This window comes from Hemitrygon akajei, chromosome 3 (genome assembly GCF_048418815.1).
Source record: "Hemitrygon akajei chromosome 3, sHemAka1.3, whole genome shotgun sequence".
In the NCBI taxonomy this organism is placed as follows: Eukaryota; Metazoa; Chordata; class Chondrichthyes; order Myliobatiformes; family Dasyatidae; genus Hemitrygon; species Hemitrygon akajei.
Genome location: NC_133126.1, coordinates 178,281,528 through 178,300,885, shown reverse-complemented (window position 1 = coordinate 178,300,885; position 19,358 = coordinate 178,281,528). Strand labels below are relative to the sequence as shown.

General features: G+C 37.6%; 1 protein-coding gene across 1 annotated transcript in view; it reads left to right on the top strand.

The window, feature by feature from the left end:
* The window catches only part of rasa2 (RAS p21 protein activator 2), a 173,631-nt gene that overhangs the window by 83,207 nt on the left and 71,066 nt on the right, over positions 1-19,358 (top strand). Inside the window, exon 6 of the mRNA XM_073041454.1 lies at positions 18,560-18,643. Within this exon, the coding sequence (XP_072897555.1) occupies positions 18,560-18,643 (84 nt within the window). The remainder of the gene's footprint in view (positions 1-18,559; positions 18,644-19,358) is intronic.

The following is a 19,358-nucleotide window of genomic DNA, read 5'->3' as shown; positions in this document are numbered from 1 at the left end:
TTATTCAATCATACATGAATACTCATGAATATAGCCAAATGAAACAGCGTTCCTCTGGGGCCAAGGTGCAAAAACACAGTACCAACAGTCATACACAGCACAAGGCAAACATAGCATGTATCGGATAGCAGTAAAATACAGTCACACAAAAAATTACATTTATAACTTTTTGTGTGACTGCATTTGCAGGAAATTAGTTGTGTATTTACAACAGAGGCCATTGCTGCAACTAGCTGGAAGCACTCTTCCTTGTGAACATCTTCCTAATGTGAATCAATGCAGACGTGATGCTATTTGCTCTGAAGAATTAAAATTAGACTCCAGTTTATAGAGGACAAAAGTACTTGAGAGCCTGATGTACAGTACTGTGTAAAAGTCTTAACACAATATATATAGCTAGGGTGCCCTAAGACCCTTGCACAGTACTGTACCTGTCAATGTGGAGCAGAAAGCAAGTTTGTAAATCTGGCAGGAGCAAAAAATGTTGAGAGTGGTTTGTTATGGGAGGAGTGTGGGCAGGTGACAGAGAAGGTGTGTCAGGGGGTGATGTAGTTGCAGACCTACCCAGTCCTGAGACACAGGCAAGGTAATTTCATTCCAAACAATTGGTTTATTGATCAGTAGGTAATGTCTTTCTGGTGCTTCCTGTTCTTTCCCCTCTCTCTTCCCCTCTTCCCAACCATGATGCCCCTGTCACTGCCCCCTTCCTGCTCTCAGTCCACAATAGAGACCCATATCAGAATCACCTTTATTATCACCTACATATGTCAAGATTTTTTTTCAATACAGTGCAATAGATTTTGAATGGTTATAGGCAAGAATTTATAAATTTCTCCAAAGAGGCATAGGAAAGTAGGAGTTTCAAAAAACCTGCTTCACCAGTTAATTTCAGTACGATATTCTTACTATTTTCCCATACCCATTAATACATCTAGTCCCTGAAAATGTATTTGCATTTGATATATACAGTGAATTAGCATCCTTGGCTTTTTGTGGTAGCATTCCACAAGTTTTTTACCTTCTGAACGGAGCAAAAGCATCTCATTTCAGTCCTAAATATCTTGCACCATATTCTGAAACTGTGAACTTGGGTTTTTGACTCCTCTCCCTTAGGATATTTTATATTTTTTAATGATCTTCCCCATCATACATTTAAATTAATGAATACATGCTTGGTCAGCCCAATTTGTTTTCATATAACAGTTCTGCTATGCCAGTAATTGGTCTGGTTAAACTTCAGTACACTCCCTGTACGACAGATACTTACAAAGGAGCTCGTACTGCTCCAGATGCAACCTGACCTATATAATCTCAGTAAGGCATCTTGGCTTATATATTCAAGAACCTGAACAATGAAAGTCTATATTCTGTTTGCTACTATAATTGCTTGCTGCTGTTGCAAGCTTATTCCATGTGACTGGTCTTCAATGACACCTAGGTCTCTGTGCGCCAATATTTTCCAATCTATCACAGCTTACATAATACTCTGCATAAAGCCACTGTTAATCATAATAGTTTGACATACAATCTCCACTCGTCATTATGACAGCTGTGTTTTAAAAAAACACTATTGTTTAAGTTTACTTATTGGGTAATAGGAAGGAACTAGGTCTTTGAAAAAAAATGGGATAGTTTAGAGTTCACTTTTCAGAACATTGTGTTTTCTGTGATGTACTGCTTTCTGGCTAAAGGCTTTGTGACTTTGTTCCTTGGAGAATTTGTTTTGTAATAAAACCTTGTGTAATACTCATTCAGGGCTTCTGATGTATAGTTACCGATGAAATTATTTTCTGTGACATCTGCCTTATCTCCACAGTAATGTTACTGAATTCAATGGAATGCATACCAACGGTGCAGTTTGTTTTATTATATAGGTGCATTGGAAACATTGCATTTTGGGGGAAGAACTGTCGTAAATTGAAAGCAGCATTTTCCACTGGCATATCAGATAGCCAAGTTTCTGTGCTTTGAAAAATATTTTTGATAATAAAAGTGAATTTAATACAGTAAACAGATCTTGTTAATGTAGTGTCTTCTGTGGATTCCAGAGGCACAGACAAAAATGGAGGCAACTATATAATGTGAACAAAAATTTTAGTGCAAAAGAGGGAGGGAAAGGTGAGCATTTCAGAAGTGTCTCTCAGGATAACTGGGGTAGGATCAGTATCCAGGCCAAGGAAATAGGGTGGTGGTAGGGCATGTAAGATAGTTAGGCTGGTGATGCTGGAAAGTAATTTAAATATCAAAATTAAAGGAGCAGTTGGGGTTCGTGAAGCCTGTGCGGATCTGTATGAAGACTAGAATTTGACAACAGTTATTTTGGGATAAGTTGAAATTTAAAGGCAATGAAGAGGCTAGCCAACTGAGCATTGAAATATTCAACATTGGAACTAATGAAAAACATTAAAAGGTATTCAGTGTTGAGCATGGTTGGGGGTAAAAGTAATTGATCTCCATGATGGGCCTTGGCTTGCTGTCTCATTCACTCTAAAGACCACTCCACATATAGAAAATATAAGTTAAAATTTTGTAGTAGCGTCCCGATATCATTGATTTGATGATTCATGAGGAAATTGCTAGATTAAGCAAAATGCTTTTGGTATTGAGGCAATGCATGGTTCAAAGAGATTATAGGGAGTTGACTGGTATAAGCATATGCATAGGAACTGATTTTAAACATTTCCTCTCTTGTTCTTTAAACCTATTTCATTGCAGCCAACATGTAAAGAATTAATTTCAGAAGCATAATCAAGAAGAGTAAAATGCAGGAGAAGGGATTTTTTCAATTGCACTTTAATCCTGATTATTTTATCAGGATAGAATGGTTTCTCAATCATGGAAGGTGGACCATACGGTGATGTTCAGGTAAACAGTGAACATTAGCTCAAGGTGTATTTCCATCTTGAAGCATGTAATGAATAACATTTATTATGCATTACCCTTACAAGAATTACAAGAAATTTACAGATGAATAAATTGGACCAGGTTGGAAACTTGCGTATATTTGGGTTCATAATCTGGATTTTAAACCCTAAAAAAAGGTTAATTACTCAGTTTTATGACATAATTTTGAGCTCTGATGTTTTGGAACTACAAATTGGGTCAATTCCCTTTTTTTTCACATGCCACCCCTACCACAATCTTAGAAATAGTATATTAATTTTTGCTTTGCATGGCTTTGCTGATGCCTGTAAAACCTAAAAACTTTATGGAGGAGCCATTCTTTGAGAATGTGGTGAACCACTACTGAATCTATTCTGTCATATGTCCTGCACAACTACATTAATTATTTGATAGTGCTTTGGAGCAGTGGATCTGTTGTGCACATTCTAAGCAGAATTATGCAGGTGGTTAAAATGGATTAATAAATTCACTTGAAATAACAGCACCCATAGAGTCTGTTGCTGTAGTGTTTCAGGGTGCCATTCAAGAAGGGGGAGAGAAGAGAAACGTAGTGGTAGTTGGGAACCTCTATACACTATCTATCACTAAAGAGGTAGTGCTGAGCAAACTTGTGGGCCTAAAGATAGACAAGTCCCTTGGTCCTGATAGAATGCATCCCAGGGGACTGAAAGAAATGGCAGAGGTTATAGTTGAGGCTTTGGTGATAATTTATTGAAATTCTCTGTACTCTGGGCAGGTGCTGGCAAATTTGAAGAAGGCAAATGTCACGCCACCGTTCAAAAAAGGATGTAGGCAAAAGGCAGATAACTATAGGCCATTTAGTTTAACATCTGTAGTTGGGAAAATGCTTGAAGCTATCGTTAAAGAAGAAATAGTGAGGCATCTGGAAAGAAATGGATCCACCAGGCAGGCACAGCATGTATTCAGCAAAGGCAAGTCTTGTTTAACAAATTTACTGAAGTTCTTTGAGGCAGTGGATAGAGGGGAACAGATAGATGTTATTTACTTGGTTTTCCAGAAAGCGTTTGATAAGGTGCCACATAAAAGACTTATCCATAAGATTAGGATGCATAGTGTTGGGGTGATGTATTAGCATGGATAGAGGATTGATTAACCAATAGAAAGCAGAAAATTGGGATACATGGGTGTTTCTACATGCAAATTTCTCCATTAACTGAACACCTTGAATTCTTCAGGATTACATCTTAAGTGATGAGTACAATGACCACATGATTATTCTCTATTCATGGCTTATAGGCTGTGCCGAAAGAGAGGTGATTAAAAATAATGCATATATTCTTAGGAATTAATGACAATGTTGTCACTTTACATTCTGCAGTAGCCCTGAAAATAGCTTCTGGCCAGCTTGGGCATGTTTTTGTTTTTAAAAAACAGGTTCTGTTATGATTTCATTTATCCTTCCCTAGTTCTGTTACTGCTTTGGTATCTCTCCTGCCACTTCCCAATAGTAACAAATTGGTCTGCATGTGGAAATAGTACTGGACCATGTTATTGTAAATGCAACTTCACAAAATTCCTTAAATAAAGATGAAAAGTGAAATAAACAACAACTTGCAATCTTCAATGGATGATGAATATTGTATACTTATGGGATATATAATGAAACAGTCCAAAAGATAAATAGTTTTTAGCTAACTGATCAGATGCTTTGATAAAGTAAAAGATGATTGAAAGCAAATGTTGTGGATGTGGGCTTTAAAATGGCAGTTTATTAAAAATACTACACAAAAGACCAGGCAAAATTCAAAGCTAAGGATTAAAGGAGCACAGTGACGCAATATTGTTTCATGTCCACAGTATGCAATGGTGCTGGTGTTCGGACAGTGGTGTTTGTATATGTTTGTATATCATAAGATGCAACTTGAAAATGTAAGTATATGTAAAGCATGAAAACTTCGTTAACATGAAGTTTCAAGAAAGCATGATTTTGTGTAAGAGCAGGCACACATTAGAAGGATTTTCTTCACAAGTATGGAGTGATAAATTTTGGTAGGAAATGTGTGAAGCGATGTAAATTCATGAGGCATATTTGAAGGGGAGCAAGAATAATGAGGGTTGGTTAGTTATTTATACTCTAATTGTTTAGTAAGAAATAGATGCAGTAGGCTGTTCAGCCCCTTGTGCATCCCTGCCAACCTTCCCCTAGTCCCAATTAAATAGCATTATTACTGATCTTTTACCACGTACCCCATATTCCTTGGTTCCATTTATATCCAAAAACTCAAGTGATATCTCTTGAATATTCTCAGTGACAGAGACTGCACAGCCTTCTTGGGTAAATTCACTGCCTTCTAGACAATTTGTTTTAAAATCTCAGTCCTGAGTGGTACAACTCCTTGAGATTGTGTCTTCTGGTCCCTCACCATCCCGCTGAGGAAGTATCATTTCTACATCAACACAGTCAAGTTCGCTACATACTTTGCAAGTTTTGATAAGACCTTTCAGTCTTCTAAGCTGAAATGAGTATGGACCCAATCTGTTTAATTTGCTGTCATGGGACAAATCCTAGAGTCAGTCTCTGTATTTCTGCTGCACTCAGACTGGTATTTATTATAAGTACGATATCTTTACTCGCATACAGAAATCCTCTTGCAGTAAGATCAACACACATTCCAAAATGTACTTCCAGTAATTTGTGTGCAAAGATTGTCAGGTACTTTTGAACACATAATTTTCAATCTTTCACAAATGAAAAGAAATTTGCTTTCCTAGTTTTGCCACCTTGGATCTGTGACACTTGGTACCCATATCAGTTGAGAAAGCAGTTGCATCTGTTACTGAGATTGGATTTGATCTCAATAGTTCAGCTGGTCTTAGGTTACACAAAGTATTCTTAATGCAGACTAATTTAATACCATTGGCCAATGAAATTATTAATTAAGAGGGCAAACTTAAAATAGTTGAGTTGATTTGCAAATCTAGTTTTAATTCCTTTTTTAATTAATGAAGATAAGTTATGTGATCTGACTAAGTAATTAGATTTTTTGCTAAATTTCACTGATTAAAATACTGCTGCATTTCGTGAGAACTTCAACTTCTGCATTGAGTACAGATGACATTTGCTTACAGGAAGTCTCTTATCATTTGCTGAACGATGGTTAATATCTTGTGGCTAAAATATTTAACACTGAAAACATTAATCCTGCTGAAGTCTTAAAAAATGATGATCTTAGTAGGGTAGTGTAGCAGTATGTTTTAACATGGTTTAATATCAAATTTAGCTTTATGTTACTTATATTTTAATTGAAGCAGATAGATTTAACTTCTGTTAAAACAATGCATATCGTGTAGAGTATAAGCATTTGCACAATGGATGACAGTTTCATTCAGTTGCTTTCAGTTGAGTGATCATCATATCAACTCTGGCTTCAGAGTTTTGTTATTTGCCATTTTATGCTGTATTATAAACTACAAATATTCATTTATATTAATTAATGGATTTTGTTATTTCAAGTGAATTTTTAATCTGTTTTAACCTTGTGCATAATTCTGCTTAGTATGTGTTCAATAGATCTCCTGTTCCTAAGCACTATCAAATAATTAATGTGGTTGTGCAGGACATATGACAGAATAGATTCAGTAGTGGTTCACCACATTCTCAAAAGAATGGCTCCTCCATAAAGTTTTCAGCTTTTACAGGCATCAGCAGGGCCACACAAAGCAAAATTGATGCATTCATAAGATTGTGGTTGGGCTGGTATGTGAAAGGAATGGGAAGTGACCCAAGTTGCATCATTATTTTAAAAAAGTTACCATCTTGATAAATTTTAATTTTGACCTTGCAGTTCATTGATACTCTCCACCGCAATGTAATTTTGTTTGAATTTGCATTAGTTATCTATCCTTAGCTGTCAATCTGCATTAGTAACCATTCTGATCATAACAACAGTCCCTGAATCATAATTTTAGCATTTGATGATATCAAAAGTCTGATGATTGCCTACCTTCCAAGATATTATTATTTAGAAAATGTCTTTTACTGGTAATTGGCTTTATTGTGTAAGTAATAACAATAATAGTAATAACATTTATCTGTAATTGTTTTGTCACTTTTTAGCAATCTGAACTGCTTGCTACTGCACATCACTTTATCGATGCAGTCCATTTTAACCATTGCCTCAGACTTTATCAGTTATTCTCCTAACCATTGCCTCAGACTTTATCAGTTATTCTCCTAACATTGATGGTATTTTTTAAAAAGTCAGCAAAGCCATAGCTTTTTCATTATGATGACAATTTATGACAAATCATATATATGTAATCCTTCATTGTACATTAGCTATTTTTAAAATAATTAAAACAGGACCTAAAGATATTTTAATTTTCATTCAAGTAATGTTTGTGGTTGCGAAGGATATGATGCAGTGTGTTCCTATTGCAGCAGGAAGTTGTGCCCCATTTCTGACCGCATTGGTTTTCGTTTCACATCATAATGCAGGCTGAGCAAACATAGGTAGGAGCATGATGTGGACTTTAATGGTGTTTTCCACTCTCATCAATCATGCTGCTTGTGCAAAACATTGATTCTTGGGGAAAGCAGCAAAAACAATTGAGTTGTTTACAAATTTCATTGACAGAATCAAACTGGGCTGCTTACCGCAGTAACGCATGCAGTACTGTAATATCCTTCCGATCTAGCCTTCTGATCTGTTTCCTTTCTGAAATTATTGCATCAGTTCTGTTTGCATAACAGTATATTTAACATCATCTGTTAGACTTGGGTATATTTCCCACTTTGGGTTTTGATCTAATGGTACTTATTTCAGTTGAATTTCTAACAGGCATACAAAACAAGTCATGTGTCTGATATGTGGGATTGTTTAAAGGTTAGCTGGTCAGATTTTAGGACCAATATGTTGCTGGGAAGGACAAGGATGGCAAGGTTTAGGAACTTTGGATAGTGAGGCATGTTGCCAACTTAAAGGGAAGCATGTGTAAAGTTTAGGAACCAGAAATTGGACAGAGTCCACAAGGAATATAAAAGAGGACCTGAAAAGGGAGTCGAGGTCTAAAAGTGGCTACGAAATGTTCTCAGCAAGTAGGATCAAAGAAAATCTCAAGGCACTTTATGTATAAGTTCAAAACAAGAATGTAACTAAAAGGCAAAGAAGGGAGTTTATGTCTGAAGCCGGAAGAAGTTACTAAGCTACTAAACGAGTATTTCACATTGGTATTTCACAAGCAGAATTACATAGAAGATGGTGAGATGAGGGAAGGGTATGCTGATATTCAAGGGCATATTGATGTCAAGGAAAAGAAGGTGTTGGGATTTTTGAACATTAGGGCGGATAGGTCCCTATCCTGATGAGATCTATCCGAAATGATTGAAAGAGGTAAAGAAGCAGATTGCTGGCATCTTGACAGAGATCTTTATTTCTTCTTTAGCCACAGGCAAGTTTCCAGAGAACTGGAGAAAAACCGGTGTTGTTGTTCTGCCTGTTACTTGTAATAGGGAGTTGTAGGCTGGTGAGCTTTGCATCAATGGTAAGAAATTATTGGAGAAGATCCATGGGGATGGAATCTACTCACATTAGAGGGATGGCTGTGGTGGGAAGTGTACTTCATGCCCTGAATAATCAAGTATCTATCAACCTCTGCCTTAAATATACATAAAGACTTGGCCTCCATAGCTGCCTGTGGCAAAGAATTCCAGATTCACCACTCACAGGCTAAAGAAATTCCTCCTTGTCTTTCTAAAAGGACGGCCCTCTATCGTGAGGCTATGTCCTCTGGTTTTAGACTCTCCCACCACAGGAAACATTCTCTCCACATCCACACTATCAAGGTCTTTCACCATTAGATAATTTTCAGTGAGGCCACCCCTCATTCTTCTGAATTCCAGTGAATACAGGTCCAGAGCCATCTAATGCTTTTCATATGACAAGCCATTCAATCCTGGAATCATTTTCATAAGCCTCCCTTTGAATCCTCTCCAGTTTCAGCACATCCTTTGTACAATAAAGGACTCAAACCTGCTCACAATACTCTTAAGTGAGGCCTCACTAGTGCTTTAGAAAGTCTCAACATTACATCATTTCTTTTATATTCTAGACCTCTTGCAATGAATGCTAACATTGCATTTGTCTTCCTCACCACAGAATAAAACCTGCAAGTTATTCTTTAGGGAATCTTGCACAAAGACTCCCAAGACCCTTTGCACCTCAGTTTTTTGTATTTTATAGACAATAGGTGCAGGAGTAGGCCATTTGGCTCTTTGAGCCAGCACCGCCATTCACTGTGATCATGGCTGATCATCCACAATCAGTACCCCATTCCCGCCTTCTCTCCATATCCCTTGACTCCGTTATCTTTAAGAGCTCTATCTAACTCTTTCTTGAAAGCATCCAGAGAATTGGCCTCCCTGCCTTCTGAGGCAGAGCATTCCACAAATCCACAACTCTCTGGGTGAAAAGGTTTTCTTCATTGAGAAAACAGTCAACCCTTTCTTCTACCAATGTGCATGATGATACACTTCCCAACACTGTATTCCAGCTGCCATTTCTTTGTCCATTCTCCTAATCTGTCTAAGTCCTTCTGTAATCTCTCTACATCCTCAAAACTACCTGCCCCTCCACCTAATTTCATAACATTGACAAACTTTTCAAGAAAGCCATCAATTCCATCATCCAAATTGTTAACATGTAACGTAAAAGTGTCCCAACACAAATACTTGTAGAACACCACCAGTTACCGGCAGCCAGCCAGAAAACGTTCCCTTTATTCCCACTCTTTGCCTCCCGCTAATCAACCACTGCTTTATCCATGCTAAAATCTTTCCTGTAATACCATGGGCTCATAGCTTGTCAAGCAGCTCATGTGTGGCACCTTGTCAAAGGCCTTCTGAAAATCCAAGTACACAACATCAACCAATTTTCTTTTGTCTATCCTACTTGTTATTTCTTCAAAGAATTCCAACAGATAAATCAGGCATGATTTTCCCTCGAGAAAACCATGCCTATTGTATCATGTGCCTCCAAGTACCCTGACCACGGAGGTCAGACTAACAGACCTATAGTTTCCTTTCTTCTGCCCCTGTCCCTTTTTGAAGAGGAGAGTGACATTTGCAATCTTCCAGACTTCTGGAACCATTCCAGATTCTAGTGATTCTTTAAAGATCTTTCCTAATGCCTCCACAGTCTCTTTATCCACCTCTTTCAGAACGCTGGGGTGTACACCATTTGGTTCAGGTGACTTATCTACCTTCAGACCTTTCAGTTTTCCAAGAACCTTCTCTCTAGTTATGGTAACTCCAAACACTTCATGACCCCTGACACCTGGTTCTTCCACCATAAAGACAGATGCAAAATATTTATTCAGTCATCCACCATTTTGTTGACCCCCATTACTACTTCTCCAGCATCGATTTACAGCAGTCTGATGTCCACTCTCGACTTTCTTTTACACTTTGTGTATGAGAAGAAACATTTGAAATCTTATGTAATATTATTGGCTAGTTACTTTTGTATTCCATCTTTACCTTAATGACTTTTTTAGTTGCCTTCTGTTGGTTTTTAGAAGCTTCCCACTAATTTTTGCTCTATTATATGCCCTCCCTTTGCTTTTTATGTGAACTTTGACTTCTCTTGTTAGCCATGCTTGCATCATCTTGCCTTTTAAAATACTTCTTCTTCCTTGGGATGCATATATCCTGTGCCTTCCATATTACTTCCAGAAATCCAGCCGATGCTGCTCTGCTGTCATCCCTGCCAGTGTACTTTACCAATCAATTCTGGCCAACTCTTCTTTCAGAATCAGAATCAGGGTTATTATCATCGGCATGTGTTGTGAAATTTGTTAACTCAGCAGCAGCAGTTCAATGCAATACATAATAAAATAGAAGAAGAACAAAATAATAATAATAAAAAATAAATCAATTACAGTATGCGTATATTGAATAGATTAAAAATCGTGCAAAAAAACAAATAATATACATTAAAAAAGAGAGGTAGTGTTCACGGGTTCAATGTCCATTTAGGAATCAGATGGCAGAGGGGAAGAAGCTGTTCCTGAATCACTGAGTATGTGCTTTCAGGCTTCTGTATCTCCTACCTGATGATAACGGTGAGAAAATGGCATGCCCTGGGTGTTGGAGGTCCTTAATAATGGACGCTGCCTTTCTGAGACACCGCTCCCTAAAGATGTCCTGCGTACTTTGTAGGCTAGTACCCAAGATGGAGCCGACTAAATTTACATCTCTCTGCAGCTTCTTTTGGTCCTGTGCAGTAGCCCCCACTGCTGCCCCCCCCCCCATACCAGACAGTGATGTAGCCTGTATAGAAGTTTTTGAGTGTATTTGTCACATACCAAATCTCTTCAAACTCCTAATGAAGTATAGTCGCTGTCTTGTCTTCTTTATTACTGTATCGATATTTTGGGACCAGGTTAGGTCCTCAGAGATCTTGACACCCAGGAACTTAAAACTACTCACTCTCTCCACTTCTGATACCTCTGAGGATTGGTATGTGTTCCTTCATCTTACACTTCATGCCTCTGTAATTCCATTTGCTCCACTGTAATACTAATACATCTTACATTAGCTTCTGCTTCTCAAATTTCAGGGTGAATTCAATCATATTATGATCACTTAGCCCTAAGGGTTCTTTTACCTTAAGCTCTCTAATCAATTCTAGTTCACTGCACAATACCCAAACCAGAACAGCTGAATCTCTAGTGTGCTCAACCATGAACTGCTCTTACAAAAAAACTTATCTTATTGGCACTCTAGAAATTACCCCTCCTGTAATCCAGCATCATCCTGATTTTCCTAATCTGCCTGCATTTTAAAGTCCCCTATGACGATTGTAACATTGCCCTTTTGGCATGCATTTTCAGTCTCCCATTATATCGATTTATAACCAGCATTTCAATGACAAACATGTCATCTTCAGGGATGATGCCTGGGCATGTCTAGTCCGGTAGTATTTATACCTCTAGTCCATACCTCTTAATTGGTTAGTCTTCATCAAATCAGGTTTTTGCTCTCACACCTTGTTCATAATTGTATTCCAGTTCTTAGACTGTGACCTTCATCTTTGTTAAAATTCCTTTCCTGTAGTTTATTTCAATGACTTCCTTTACCAGGCGGTCCTGAAAGCCATTGGTGAAGCACAGTAGTTTCGTGATGTTGAAATCAATCCCATGGCCGTTGTGAGTGCAGTGTTCTGCGACCGTCAGTTTCTCCATATAACCCAAATGGATACGCCTCCTGTGCTCCTTGATGTGGGTTTCCACCATGTGTCCATCTGGCCAATATACGCTGCTCTACATTTACAGGGAATTCTGTAAACACCAGCTGACCTGAGTCCCAAGTCATCTTTGACCCACATGAGCTGTGACTTCAGCTTCCTTGCATGTTTGTGGACGTTATTAGTCTGTTTTTCTTCAAGATCCTGGCAATCCTTTTAGAAACAGTGGAAATATAGGGAAGACAAGTGGTAGTGGTGGGTTCCTCCTCGTAAATACATTTCAGAAATTAGTAATCGTTTTTATCTGTTACTGAAAATGTCTGTGCTGGTTATTAATCACATTTTTTTGTAATTGAAACTGGAGAAATGAGGCTACTTTGGATTTAAACCTTTCAGGTGGCTTGATGTGACTTGTGTTAGAATAGAATTGTGTTAGGTAGTACATAATTCAATCCCCTGTATTGGTTTTGATTTTTGTTTAACTCATAGATGGGCTTTACCTTAGTTGTTTAAACCTTCTTTAGCACTATTTCATATTGCTTAACAACCTATGTCAATTTTGAGTTTTTCAACTGGTTCAGTGTCCTGGGTCTTTGAGAAGAAGATATGATTTCCTCTTCTTAGTGTGAACAAGTGTTTCCCAGTGTCACCTCTGAATGGCCTGGTCTAATTTTTAGGGTGTGTACCTTTGTCCTGAATTTCTAGCAAATAACATAGATGAAGAGAAAATGTTAAATATTGTCTGTTATTCAATGCATATGTGTTTATGGTTTATTTCAGTCCTGTTCATGTTTTTCCAACTTCTTAGGGTAAGCCTCCATGGCTTCTTATACCCTTCCAGAGGTGCCAGAAGTGCATTGTGCAGAACTGAACACATTACTCTGCATGTGGTTTAACCAGAGACTTATGAAACTATCATAACTTCCATTCTTTTTTGTGCAAACCTCTGATGATAAAATGGTGGCATGTTCAAATGCAGCAGCCTCTTGAGGGCCAACCAATGGTGCACTTTTGAAGTATGTTTTTTATATTCTCCTTGCTGAACAACGGGTATAGCAGGTCTACTGCATCAGCATTCTGTTCGATGTTCTGAGCAGCTGGCCACGGTATTGAAGAAGAAGCCCACATTCAGGCCAGAAATGGAGAGGGCAGCACTCAGGCCAGAGAAGGTTTAGTGGAGCTGACATGGATGCAGATCGTTCTGCTGCTGCTATGCGAAGACATCGGAGTTGGTCCACAAAATTGGTGTGCAGTGTAACCGTGAGTGACTATCTTCGACATTTGGATTGCAAGACCTTGTTGGACAATGATAATGTAAGATGCTGCAGGCCTGTCTCCCTTGTTTGCTGGTGAGACAGGTGACAAGGCAGCAGTTGTAGCAAGGACTAGGCCTCAAGCTGTGGGCTAATCTGCTGTTGCAGTCCGAGTGAGAAGTCGCTGGAGGTGGTGTAGCGTGGTGTCCATGCTCAGTTGGGAGCATGCCTTTCCCACCAATGCTGCCCTCCAGTGTTCAACTGGTGGAATAACAGGCTGGATTGCTAGGAGCTGTACCATCAATTTGCATCTGGCTCAGGGATTTGGACTTTACATGTGTTTTCTTGAGTAATGATGTGCTTGTTTTTGTTTCTTTCTCACTGTTTTGAATGTATGTTATGCACCTTGGCCCCAGAGGAACGCTGTCATGTTCAACTGTATCTATGTATGGTTTGAATGATAGTTAAACTTGATTGGTTTGATAATTTCCAATATTCAGTTGACCTAATTTTGGCACAGCTGGCCAGCTAAGGATGCTTCAATTTGCTCCTCCATTGTTTTAGAAACTGTTTTGATTTATCTTTGCCCCCAGATAAAGTCTTGAACATCCTCACATTGAATCATCTTCCAAAATGTTGCCCATTCATGATCTCTAAGTGAACTTTTAAAACTTGCTACAATCAACATTTTTGCTGTATCAGCTAATATGGTGGTCTCAGAAAATATGCCTCATTCACAGTGCAAATTGCTAGAGGACTTCAGTTGTTTCTTGCCAATTGGTATGCACAGCAATGATCCTTTCTATTCCCCACCTCCCAACCAGTACCTTGTATACACGATGTGTTGCTCTGTCTTAATTTTTTTGATGGTGTCCTGTATTTGGCTATATGCCTTGAAATGGATGATTATATTTCTGATTCATGTTTTAAAAATGAATAATATGATCTGACATTTGATTGCAATACTTATTTGCATATTGTGTAGCTGTATAATCCTTTTTGGACATTGTTGATAAATAATGACATAAAACACAAACTGTGACTGATAGTGTTTCATGTGGTGGTCAATAAAATGTAAATATGCACCAATGAAATGCATTCATTTGTATTATGCAAAATATTAGGTACTTTATGGGCTCAGGCAGCCAAGCCTATATTCAAGGGAAATGATTTTGACAGACTGAGCCTTAATTGTACATCCCTAATGACTCTTGCAAAGAATGTGCAAAGCTTTTTTTTAATTGACATCATTGTGATGTGATCATTGTGTAGGTTTATCCACAAAGTTGTTTGGTAGAGAATTCCGAGATTTTGGTGATGGTGGTGATGGAAGTGAAATACATTTCCAGTTCAGGATGGTATGTGGCTTGGATGACAATCTCCAGGTGTTTACTTTCCATATTTCTATCTAATCTAAACGTCATAGTTTTAGATTAGAAGATGCTGTCTAAGGGGTCTTTGTGAGTTGTTGCATTGCTAAAATAATATTGTGGTAGCCATATCTATGGCTTGCTGAAAATGTTTGTTGGATAAGCCTAGCATAATTTTTATTCCATCCGATAGACAACAATTTAAACAGAGCCTGATTCTCTTGGGACCCAAAGGGTAGGCTTGCACAATACTTAAATATGAGAGTCAAAATGATTCTTGAGATAATGGTTGAGTTAGGCTGCCACCTAGTGCAGTAATTATTAAAATTCTCAGAGAGTAGTCCATTCCTGATTTCCGAATGGATTACAGAGGCAATTTGAAAACCGGTGCTAGATGACACTAGTTTGTTTAGATATGCATTAGCTTAATCAACATTGTCAGGTTGATGAAGGAAGATTGTCCAGTTATTTTTATGCTACCTTATCTGGCTGTGATCTAGAGTTCATGTATGTGTCCTTTTATTTGAATAGTTTTTTTTTCATTTAGTTATGAATAAAAATGTATGGAAAGTAGCATTAACTCCTGATAGAATAAATTGTTCAATGAGTTGAGTAGGATGCTAGTTTTCTGCAGAATCTTTGAATGGCCTTGGTAATTAATTACTAAATCCTTGTCAGTGAATACTTTGATTTTTGGTTCCTGCCCTATCAAGTTAGTGAATGTGTAGTTGTTGCATTTACTAATTTAGTAATTATACTGTTTGTTAGGCTTCTCCCTTCTTGCTAATCCAGTAATTGTAAAAATCAAATTAACAGGGCAAATTGTGCAGTGGAATTTAATGAATGACAGTGTCATATTAAATCCAATCAGATGGACAAGCAAAACATTGCTGCAAACACAGTTTGTGATAGGTGATAGTTATTTATTAATGAAGAAGAATTGAACTTCGTGACAAAAAACTCTAGATGATGCAGAGGTGATTTGGATGAATTTGAAGGACCCCCCCCCCCCCCCCATTCACCACTACTATTATTGAGCTACTCTGTTCATAGTTTGAGGTTGCATTGCACCATTTTCTTAACTTGTATGATTTTGCATTTAAGGAAATAAATAACTGATTATACTCTGGTTTTATCTTGATAAGTATAGTGCAGGATAAGGTTTTCAGTGTGGTTCCAGCACCTATTTTGCTATAAGATAGTGATGAGACTGAACAAATCTATTGTGGATGGCCAAAAAACATACTGGCCTGCTGTGATCCACCAGCATTTTGTGTGTGTTGTTGTCAGTATTTTTTAAACTGTTTTGCTGTTGGCTAACAGTAATTTGAGCCAGTGAATTTGCTTTTGGATTGCAGTTGGTGTTTAAAAACTATTTAGGAATTTGCAGTGTTGGTAGTCTCAAATAATGTGCAAGCAAGTGATGGTGAAACAATTATTACGGTAATTTAATAACATGAATTATCAAGGCTAAAACATGAAGTGTCATTCTGTTTCAGTGGCTCTAGATAATTTGAATATTCATTTCCAAAGAAATGATTTATCAGTTACTTTCTGTGTAAAAGCTGTATAGTTTAAGAAATGTAAAACCCGAAAGAACAGCACACTTCAGTGGCTGCCAGTCTATATACTTGTGTAGTAATTAAAACAAGGGTATTATCTAAGTGGTAAGTTTAATGATTGCAGAATTTTTGTTTTCATCATGATGCTGATTGTAAAGAAGGATCATAGATTCCAAAAAACGTTCAAGCTTGTATTTGTAGCACTGACAGGACTAGAGACGAGCATCACAAAGCCCCGTTTTCATTCAATTTATTCTTTGATATGCAATATACGAATCTGATGGGCTAATTTCTTGTGGGTTACGCTTATCGGAAGCAACTGCACCATCAAGCTAATTAGCCTTTGCAGAGCTGAGGAGGTATTCTGTGTATCTGAAATTAAGTTAAGGTAATGCTTCAAATTATTCATAGTTTCAAAATCTCTCCACCTACACAGTTTCAACATTTAGGTTCCCAGGGTGACTTTACAGCTATCTTCAGTTCACAGTTATGTTTTAAACCACAGCAGCATCAGCATTCAAATTTTGAAGGTTTTGTTGCAGGCCCAAATTGAAGTTCTGCAGACAAAAAGTAATTCATGTTGCTGCTTACATATTTTCATAATGAACTTACTGGAGTTGATTCTAAACTCTTAATATATGCCATCATCTGTTTGATGCAGCAGTATTCCACATGACTTAAGCAGGAAAAACATTCTAACCAGAGTAACATTATTAAATACTCGTTTCAAAGTGTTATGAATATAGGGAAAATTAGTGAGTACAGAAGATGCTGGATTAATCTCATATCAAGTATTTCCAATATTTTTCTCTTTAATTGCATGTCATCAAGTTTCAGAAGCCGTTTGGCAAGTTTCTATATAAACTATTAAAATTGGAACTCTTGTGTTCATATGGAATAGAATATTTAATTCCCTGATTAGGAGTTCAGTGGGTAATAGAGAGCTATAAGTGAATATGGTTGCTGATTAAGCAGTAATATTTTGTATAATTACATATAAATACTTGGTTGTAGAAAAAACTGAGGTTTAGACTAAGCCAGTATGGCTATTAAACATATCAATAAAATTGAATGTTGAAATTGAAAATGACCATAAACTGTGAAAAGTGCTCAGTCGGTCAAGAAGTATATGCGTCAAATGAAAATTCAGGCAAGGGCTTCACGAGAAGCAGGGCATGAGGAAAACTAGTCTAATTTAAATCCCCAGAAAGGGAAGGGCAAAATTCCTTTCTGACAGGGTTTACAAGAGATGTAGACCAAATTATCAAATAATTGCATTAGAAATCATTTGTTATAGATGATTAAAACAAACTGCAATAAAGTGAAATAAAACATGATGGCTATATCTGTGTATAGAAGAAAAAGATGACTTCTCTGAAATTGTTATCTTTGATTTTCCCAATTGACATTGTTAAAATAATATAGGAGGCTGAAGACAAGGGTAATAGTGGGAGAAGGGTGGAAAATTATAGAAAACTCAGGATTACCCTTGCCAACTGAATGAAGTCAACCGAGCTACAATTAATTCCTCATGACGTACTGAGCACTGAAGGTAATCCACAGAATTGGATGAAGTGTAAAGGAACTACTGCTTCATCAGCAAGGACTATTGGTTCTCTGAATGGTGAGGAGGGAAGAGAAATTGGGCAAGTTTTGCATCTCCTATGACTGCATGGAAAAATGCAGTGAGAAAGGGAATGTTTTACAGAGGTGAAAGTAAACCAAGGAATCATAGTGAAAACAGTCTTTTTGGAATGTTGACAGGGCATAGAAGTGGAAGGTGTCTGATAGTGAAATTCCTTTCAAAGTGTGAAAGTTGTGGAGGAGGATGCATTAAATGTGGAGGTGGCTGGCTGCATCCTTGTTCTGATTAGGAGTGATTAGAAATAAGGTTAGTAGAGGAACTGTATTTGAGTTCCCTATCAACAATAGTAGGGGGAAAGGCATGGTTAATGAAAGAAGATGACATATCCAAGGCAGCTGTGTAGCAGGTTCAACTGAGAAGACTAAACTGGAAAATCAATTTAAGTCTTTACAGGATCTGGGATGGGTGTATGGGAACTGTGGAGGGAGGTGTGGGTGGGTTAGATAGATTACTAGCTCATCGCCTGAGATGAAGATGGAAATGTTAAGAAAGCAAAGGGAAAAATCAGTTGTGGATCATGTGCAAATGAGCACAGGACAGAAATTGGCAACATTAAAATTAAAACAATTTAAAATAAGAATCTGAGATGACTTTTGCTTGCTATTTTATAAACCTACAGGATTATTGAATGCCAAGGACTTCCTCTTGTAGGTGGACAGAGTGGGGATCCATATGCCTCTATCTCATTGGTTGGACCTTCCAGGTACAATGTTCAAAAATTTTTAATTACCATCTATAGTCTACTTATAGACAAATGCAACTGAATTGAGAATGTTATTTTATAATCACTGTAATACATTAAGTCCTAGAATTAAACATTTAGTCTTTCACTTTGGCCTTCTCAAAGATCATATAAAATAGCTACGTTTAATATTTTGAAGTGAATTTAACTTTTTCTCCTCCTATCTTAAACTTTGTTTCTCTAGTATTTGATGTGTCCACCCTGTGAAAAAGATTCTGATTATCTACCCTTTCTATACCTCTTATAATTTTTTTTAAATGCTTCTATCAGGTCCTCAGCCTCTGATTCTGTAATGAAAACAATCCAAGTTTGTCTGACCTTTTTGTAGGTAATACTCACCAATCCAGACAACAAACTAGAGAGCTACTTTAGTACCTTCTCCAGAGTCTTCGCGTCCTTCCTGTAATGTGGCAACTAGATCCCATGTGGCCTAACCAAAATTTATACTGCTTATGGCATGACTTCCCAGTTTTATTGTACTCATTCCCCCAGCTGATGAAGGCCTGCATACAGTATACCACCCTTATCATCCTCTGTACTTCTGTTGCCATTTTAAGGGAACTGCGGACTTGCACCCTAAGATCCTTCTACACATCAAAACTCCTAATGGCCCTGCGGTTTCCAGATGACCCTGTATTACAGGGGACAGAAGCTGCATTGCTAGAAAATGGTCTGT